Below are 8,619 nucleotides of genomic sequence, written 5' to 3'. Positions count from 1 at the left end.
TGACACCCAGAACAAAATCCTGACTTGCAAGTTACAATGTAATTATGCCCAAAACTTTTACTTATGGAGATAAAGTCTGGTTCATAGAGAACACTGTTACAATATTTGCTGTTAAATGTTAAGTTTAGCAGAGCTGTAGGTTTTTCCCAAGTTCCTAAAGTGAATTAAATTCATATCTAAATTCTAAAAGCTTTGCATATCTTTTTGAATAATTGCTGAATTGCCATCATTGGAACAAGCCACTGAGCAACTTTTCATATTCTCAAATATCCATTTCTTGCAGCTTCCCTGAAAAGACCTCCAGAGCCTTCAAACCAGCCCAGTGGTCCCTTGTCTGATACTTGACCTGGTGGAAAATGTGTATTAAGTTTTTCCAGAATCTTCTCTGGTGGTGCTAACCCCTTAGATTGTAGTTTGTAACTCCAATAGCCTTTCTGGGAGGGAGAAACTATTTGGTAATCACACATGGTGTGTCCAAATCACAATAGCTAGGAAACAGTACATAGATATTTGTATATATGTTCTCAGGCCTTTCAGCAATGGTGACTTCCTGCCCTGTGAGCAGCAGGGGGTGCTGTGGGACTGCCCTGGGGTCCTACACTGGTGCACAGCGAGGACCATTCACTCAAAGGGGGGCTGGGCCCTGTGCTCGCTGATGGGGACCCAGCAGCTGTGTCTTCTCTGCCTGGCAGAGTCCCCTGAGCAAGGACGATTGCATCATCTCACCAGTGTTTCCTCCCAGGGCTCTCCCAAGGGGCAAACCCAACCCTCCTCTTCCTCAGTCTACAGTGTGAGCTGAGCTCCAGTGTCAGGGCTCAGGGAGGGGCTGGGCAGTCAGGGGATAGAGATGAGACAAGTTTGCATGAAGAGCCCCTCCCCAGGCAGGGTGTGGGAGAGAAAAGGAGGCTGGGGCAGCCCAGCTACACTGTGGGCCTCGCAGGGCTGTGTCCACCATGGCATGGACCCCTCTCCTCCTCGTGCTCCTCTCTCACTGCACAGGTAGGGACAGGCCTTGGGGACTCAGGGAAGATCTCCCAGCCTGGGTCAACCTCTCTAGCTCAGACCTCCAGGCAGTTTAGACATGAACCCTGCCTCAGCAACCCTGTATGTCTGTGTTTGCAGGTTTCCTCTCCCAGCCTGTGCTGACCCAGCCAACCGCCCTCTCTGCATCTCTGGGAACAACAGTCAAACTCCCCTGCACCCTGAGCAGTGGTGTAAATATTGGTGACAAAAACATATTCTGGTACCAGCAGAAGCCAGGGAGTGCTCCCCGGTATTTCCTGTACTACTACTCAGACTCAGATAAGCAGCTGGGACCTGGGGTCCCCAATCGAGTCTCTGGATCCAAAGACACTTCGAGCAATGCAGCATATTTACACATCTCTGGAATTCAGCCCGAGGATGAGGCTGACTATTACTGTCAGATCTGGCACAGCAATGCTGCTCACAGTGACACAGGCAGATGGGGAAGTGGGACAAAAACTGGTCTTCTTGGGGTCTCTGACCATGACTCTCTTCTCTTACTAAAATAACTTTCATATCCACTTCCTGTATCTGGGGATAGCTTATGGCTCACCATGGTTCTTCTCCAAATTTCTCAATGTTTCCGAAGCATCAGGGAAACCCCAAACAAAGCATTAACAGCAAACAAATAAACAAAACTGATCTCATGACAATAACAAATTCTATTCCTTGATGCCCATATGGGGTAAAATCAGAGCCTGTGGAGCTCGGTTTTTCCTCTTGAAGGAAAGCACCTCTGCCTTTGGTAGGATTCTCCTGGGGTCAGAGGCCCAGGGATGCTCCAGTAGATGGACAGTTTCCAACAAAATGGGTGCTGAAACACCGAGGTCAGAGCACAGACAACCCCTTCCCTCCTGTCACCTGCACTCAGGGCTGCCTGAAGCATCCTGTGTCCCTGAAGTGCTGTCTGAGGATGTCAAGACACAGAGCTGAACTGGCCACCCAAGGGAACCACTTCTTCAGTGGTAATGACAGGGAGAGGGGATCAGCCATGTGAGAATTAGGGCCCTGAGGCCAGCAAAGGGGACAGATGGCACACCATTGCTGGGGAAACCCCGAGCCTGCCCCAGGGAAGGTGGGGAAGTTAGTCCTACTGCTATGACTTTCCTACAGCTGATGCCTCTCAGGACCCCAGGGGACCTCTGTGGGTGGTTCTTGCTGAGCCCTCAGGAACTGATGTGTGTCCTCCTCTCCTGCCACCCCCTTCAGGGCTCTGCGACTCTCAGGGTGCAGGTGTGGGTCTGTGGACCACCAGGGAGTGGGAACTCTCTGACATGGCATGAAGTAACTCCACCCCAGGGAGCTCCTGTAAAGGCCTCAGACCCTGCAGTCAGCATCTCCTGTAAGGACAGCTGCAGAAATATTGTGGGTTACCACAATGATATGTACCCAGGGCTCCCAGGAAGAGCCCCTCCATTTGTGACCTCCTTGGGGAGTGCCAACCAGCCTCCCTGGGCCCAGGCTCCTGGATCACCCCTGGGCCACCTGAGATGAGTCTGGTTATCACAATAGGACAGCTGAGTACAACCCCCAGGCCCCCAAGAGCTCCAAGCTATGGGAAGATTCACATCTTCCCTCCATGTCCCTGTCTGACCCATCACTCCCTGCAATATCTGCCTGTGACCAACACCAGCTCAGGTTTTGTCTTTACTGTCAGCTGTGCTACTAAACCCAGAGGACCCGGTGCTCCAAACTTGGTCTACCTTTATGGGATCACTGAAAATAACCTCTTTTCTTCTTGCCTTCCCAGTGATCACAGAATCATTATGTGTCCAGAAGCAAAAACAGCCCTCACACAAGCTGGATGAGGATGACAAGAAGGACAGAAGTCAAGCATGTGTGACACAGGGGACCCAGTTATCCCACTGCCTCGAACCCAGATATATGCTGTTCCTGGTTGAGCCTTTCTAATCATCCCCGTGAGATCTGGAAACTTATCAGAGCCTGGCTTCTCTCTTTCTCCTCAGGTTATACTCAGAAGATCCTAAATTCCCAGGTATATCACAAGCTCCCCACTAAAGAGGAGTGGAGAAGAGCTCACCTAATGGGGAAATTTCCTTTAGAATAAAGGTCTTTTTATCAAAGCACAACAAGGATGTGGCATAATATGAACCCAGAACTTATCAGATATAATCTTCCATCATAATTGCCAATTCTTGGTGAGTAATGAGTGTACATTTAGTATTTTAGAGTAAATTTATTTGGAAGTATACACCTTCATAAGATTCTGCTCTCTCTCAGATTCTTTTGTCTTTTATTCCCCTTGTTTCTAAACAGAATATCCATAATTGTCTGTGCACCCAAATTCCAAGGGGAGAATCCAGTGACATGATAGAGTTTCCATATCACTATTTAAGGACAAGAAATTTAGAGATATCTTCCCTTTGTTTATGATCAGATCTGTTAATTTATTCATCATCACTGAATCACTATTGGTTATTTTTCACTCACTACCACAGACAAGACTTTCTATTAAGCTGGGGACAAGGAGGAGGAGCAGGGACACTGTCCTTTCAGAGCTCACTGCTCACATCAGGAGCAGAAGGGAGTGGGTCCAGGGGAGGGGAACAGCACAAAACCTGCAATCAAGGTCAATTTATAGCTGTCATCCCCCAAAAAGGGAAGAAAGGCAGGGCTGTATCCATACCTCATTTACTGCAAGAATGTGCCTGTTGGAGGCCACGGGGAATGCAAAACCACGATGGTGAGTGTTGCAGTCTGTAACATGCCCATGATTATCCTTGTGGAGGGAAGGATAAGCCACATCCAGAGCCAGTCACATTTTCAGCAGGAACTGAGTGTTGTCTCTTCTGTGATGGAAATAGCTCAATGCAACCGCTGTGCCCCCAAGTGCTGGCTTGTCCTCTGGGAAAAGAGTGGTGCCAAGCCAGGAAATCAGGGTGGGCTCTGTGGAGGGCAGTTTGGTCACTCAGCGGTACAGCCACATCAGCTTTACTGAGTGGAAAATCCTGTGCCTGAGTGTAACTTCCCTCACAGAATATTAGTACTCATTTTTTTCACATTATGATCATATTTTTGCTCATATTTCTACTTTTAGCACCATTTATTGTAATTTAATATTAATGTAAATATTAAATAATATCTCTCATGTCGCTAGTATGTGGGCAACTCCTTCTCATTCTGAAACTTGTTCTCTCTCTCTCTCTCTCCCCTTCCCTCCCTCCTCTTCCTCCTCTTCCTTCTCATTTCCCACAAATTCCTTTCTACGTTTTCATCTCACCCTTTCCAAAACCGGCTACCGTCTACCTTAAGAACACTTTCGGTTTAGCTGCTTTCAGATCTCTCATCATTTTACTCAGGCTGAGTGAGATGGCGACAGCGCCCCCCTGGGCCAAGCAGCTCTTTTACAGCTCTGCATCCTATTCCTAGAAACAAGGCTTGGTCCTTTTTCTCCATTAAAAGAAAATCTTCTAGACAGCGCCTTCCAAATCTCACCATTTTCAGGGGCTTCTCTTGTACAGAAAAAACACCCTTTTCTCTGTACGAACGCAGACATGCTGTGTGCTTCCTTTCTTTTGTTTCCGTCCCGGTTTAGAAAGGAAGGTTGGTGGCGCTGAAGAGGGAAGAGGATGACCCAGTAATGGACGATTCCAAATCGCATCCGATAGGTTTTCTTCCTAGACGGCCATGAGTCAGTCACCGACCGGGGCGCTGCCCCTGCCACAGCCGCAGTTTCTGCCGCCGCCTCCGACACTCAGGCGCCCCTGCTCCAGGAGGGCAGTGGCAGAGAGCAGCAGAGAGCTCAGTCACCCGCCAGACCCAGGGACAACTCGGTCAGACAGACAACCACTGCCAGCCGGTCCCTGGTGGGGGCCAGCACTAAAATCAATTCTGCTTAGCTGCAGCAGGGGCCACAAGACCCGGAACCCGGGGGCAACGAGACCCGGAGTCCGGGGGCAACAAGACCCGGAGCCCGGGGGCCACTCTGGCCAGCGCCCGGGGAGGCGGAGGCAGGACGAGAAGGCGGCGCCCAAAGGCTCGGCACCGGGAGCTGTCCACCCGCTGCTGGTGCTGAAGCAGCCCCTGCGGCTCCCCTTCCTGCTGTGGGCAGCAGGAGGCCCGGCCAGCCAGAGGCGAGGCCCCGGGAGCTACAGCCAGTGCCTTCGAAATTGGGGAACCCCCTCCGCCCCGGGAAGGAGGAGGAGGGGGCGGAGAAGGGGGAGGAGCCGGCGGCGGCTTCGCGCACAGGGAGCGGGGCGCCGCGCAGCCTCCCCCGACGCCCAGGTGCTGGAGAGGGAAAGGCGTGCGCGCACACAGAGGGGCGGCAGCGGCGGGGAGGGGTCTCCCCGTCGCCATCCTCCTATTCTGCGGGGAAAATCCCAGGCCAGGGCGACAAAAATCCCGGAAGCTGCGTTGCGGTGGGGAACAGTGGTGGCGGAGGGAGCTACTGGGAGGAAGGCTGACTGCAATCTGAGCTCATCCACTTCCACCTCAAGAAGGAGCTGGCGGCAGCCGCCGCTCAGATGCACCCTAAGAACGGCGAAGGCGGCAATAGCTGCCGCAGCTCCCTGGTCGCCGCCTCTACTGCAGTTTACTAGCCCTTCGCTAGTCCTTTCCTCCTCAATGGCGGCGGCGGCGGAGGTCCCAGCAGAGCACAGACGGCAGCGGGAGCGGCGGGGTCATGCAGGCGGCGGCGCCTCCTTCATCACTGCGGAATCCGCAGCAGCTCCAGGAGCAGGAAGCAATACAGGAGGAAATGGAGAAGCTGTGAGAGGAGGACAAGACACTCAAGAATGAGATCTATGAGCTGAGGACCGAGATGGATGAGATGAGGGACACTTTCTTCAAGGAGGATGCCTGTCAGCTGCAGGAAATGCACCACGAGTTGGAGAGAGCCAACCCAAACTGTGCTCCACTATGCACAGACTGGAGAAATCTATGCAGAGCTGTTGTGCACCCTAGAGCAGCACCTCAAGATGGCAAAGGATGTATCTGTGAGACTTCACCGTGAGTTGGAAAATGTGGAAGAAAAGAACAGAAGACGAACATGAGAAATTGAGGCAACAGCTTATAGAAGTTGAGACTGCAAAGCAAGTTTTACAGAATGAACTGAAAAAAATGAGAGTTGTCTTTAAAAAGAAGAGGAAGCAAAGACTTGCCAAAATCTGAAAAAAAGACTCAACAGACTGCCACAGAGAAGGACAATGAAGATCTGAAAAGCTGCAGTTCCTTAAGGAGGAAGCTGCTTTGATGAGAAGGAAAATGGCCAAGATTAAAAGAGAAAGGAAAGGACGGATTCGAACACCAGCTGCAGAAGTACATATCCTTTTTCAGGCATCCAGACAGCTCTCTGTCCAAAGGAGAAGCCGGGGGCCGCCCAGCACCAGGGAGGCAGAGCTCAAACTGCGACTGTGGCTGGTGGAGGAAGAAGCCAACATTCTGGGCAGGAAAATCATGGAACTGGAAGTGGAGAACCGAGGCCTGAAGGCGGAACTGGACGACCTGAGGGGCGATGACTTCAAAGGCTCTGCCAACCCGCTAGTGGAGGAACAGAGCGAATCCCTGTCGGAGCTGCGGCATCTGCAGCTAGTGGAAGAAGAGACAGAGCTGCTGCGGAGGAATGTGGCCGACCTAGAGGAGCAGAGCCAGCGCGTCACGGCACAGCTCAACAAGTCGGGCGCCCACGAGAGCGCGCAGCACCACGACAGCACCAAGACCGAGGCCCTGCAGGAGGAGCTGAAGGCGGCGCGCCTGCGGATCAACGAGCTCAGCGGGAAGGTCATGCAGCTGCAGTACCAGAACATGCAGCGCTATGACCTGGCCTCACTCCTGGGCATCCGCGGCAGCCCCCGCGACAGTGACGCCGAGAGAGACGCGGGCAAGGAGAGAGAGGAGGACTCGATGCCTCCGCACCGCAACCACGAGGGGTCCATTGGCAGCGAGAGTGACTCGCAGGAGTTATGCAACATCCTCTGCCTCACGCCCACTGGTTCCTTCTACTCGGCCCCCGGCCCTGGCTTCTCCGACCGGCACCAGATGAAGGAATCCGCTCAGAGGCTGAGCGCCTGGACAAGACCATCGACCGACTCATCGCCGACACCATCATCACCGAGGCGTGCAGCTACGTGGCCACCTGGGACCCGTTCAGACTGATGGACGACGAGGAGGATGACAGCGGCAGCATCCACGAGCAAAGTTGCTCCACCACATTGAAGCACAGATAAAGGCCTTCCGCAAGGAGCTGCAGACTTTCATCCACCGCCTCGAGGCGCCCAAGTCCACTAACGAGTGCGCAGTGGAGGAACCAGTATCCGTGTCAGGTTCAGTTGTGCCGATTGTGAGCCCTAGTGGTCCCGGGTGGGGTGGTCCTGGAGAAGGCCCTTCGCAGAGTCTCGCTGGCTTGTGCCTCCAGGTCCTTCAGGCCTGAGCTTTTCCTCATCCAATATGGGAAATTTCACTCTTCCCCCTCCCCCAGTTGATGTGTAAACACTATTTGTAAATACGTTTTTTTTTAGAAGGTAAACATTTTCAATGTTAAATGATTCCAACAGACCAAGCTGGAAGAAGACCTTGAATAGAAATCAATTGTTGATTATGATTTTCCACCCAAGATCCAAAAAACAAAAACAAAAACAAAAACAAAAAACCTAAATAAAGCAAAATAGGACTGATGCCAAACTATAGGTAAATGTAGAAACCAGTGGTACAGGAAGGTGATACTGTGCCTAGGGCCCTACCAAAAGGAAAAAGAAAATGGAAGCCTATCCTTTACTGCAGGTTGAGATAACATAATCGTTTCTAGAGGAAATCATTGTCGGCACTATGGTAGAGAATCTCAGGACTCCAGAGATTATATTCTAGCTTTAAGACAACATTAATTCTACCACCTCAGAGAAATAGGAATAACTATTTACAGAACAGGAAAATTAGCACTTTTCCTTCCTCCTGATTTGTGGGAGGCACACCTGGTGAATTGGAATTAGACCAGTGCATCCTATCTTCCTGCAACCACTTAAGAGATAACTTACAAAATGAAACAGGTAGTGCTGCCCATGATCACCCCCTCCCCCCAGACCTGTATCCACTGGAGAACCCACAACAGGTCAACAGTGTGCACGGCTTTTAAAGAGATGCAAGACAGCTTATATATTAAAAGTCAGTTTATACACAGAAGTATGACATTAGATTAAGTGCCTGTTAGTAACCACAACTAGAAATATTGCAATCCTATCACTTATTTATCTTGCATGTTTGTCTGCTATGCTATATATTTTTAAAGTTTTATTATAAAACTTGTTTGATTTTGAAATGTTATAGCTAATTTTTCTAGTTATTATACCAAATAATTGTTTTTTAGTTTCCTATTTTATCCTCAGGGTGAAAAAATAAATCAGAGAGAGAGAAAAAATATATCTCTTGTGTCTTAAAAGTATACTTGTAATTGAATGGCTGCTTAATATCATTTTGATTAAAGATACTAATCCAATATTGTGTTTTTTCTCTGATATCAATTACTATAGAAGCAAAGATTCAATAATCATATTTTTATTATGAAAACCCTTTAATTATTTCTGTGGATTTTGTGAGGTCGGGGGAAATGACTACCATTTTTCATGGGAAACCACAAGTTCACAA

The 8,619-nt window shown here is 50.1% G+C and overlaps 1 pseudogene and 1 gene segment (V, D, J or C); both read left to right on the top strand.

The window, feature by feature from the left end:
* The first annotated feature begins 937 nt into the window (after positions 1–937).
* LOC119524964 lies at positions 938–1,956 on the top strand. The segment is given in 3 exon segments: positions 938–999; positions 1,123–1,470; positions 1,895–1,956. Coding segments are annotated over 3 exon segments (456 nt in total).
* Positions 1,957–3,711: 1,755 nt separating this feature from the next.
* LOC119524963 lies at positions 3,712–7,411 on the top strand (annotated as a pseudogene).
* Positions 7,412–8,619: the final 1,208 nt, after the last annotated feature.

Source organism: Choloepus didactylus (assembly GCF_015220235.1).
Source record: "Choloepus didactylus isolate mChoDid1 chromosome 23 unlocalized genomic scaffold, mChoDid1.pri SUPER_23_unloc11, whole genome shotgun sequence".
Lineage (NCBI taxonomy): Eukaryota > Metazoa > Chordata > Mammalia > Pilosa > Megalonychidae > Choloepus > Choloepus didactylus.
The sequence above is the reverse complement of the archived record's forward strand: the minus strand, read 5'-3'. Positions and strand labels throughout refer to the sequence as shown.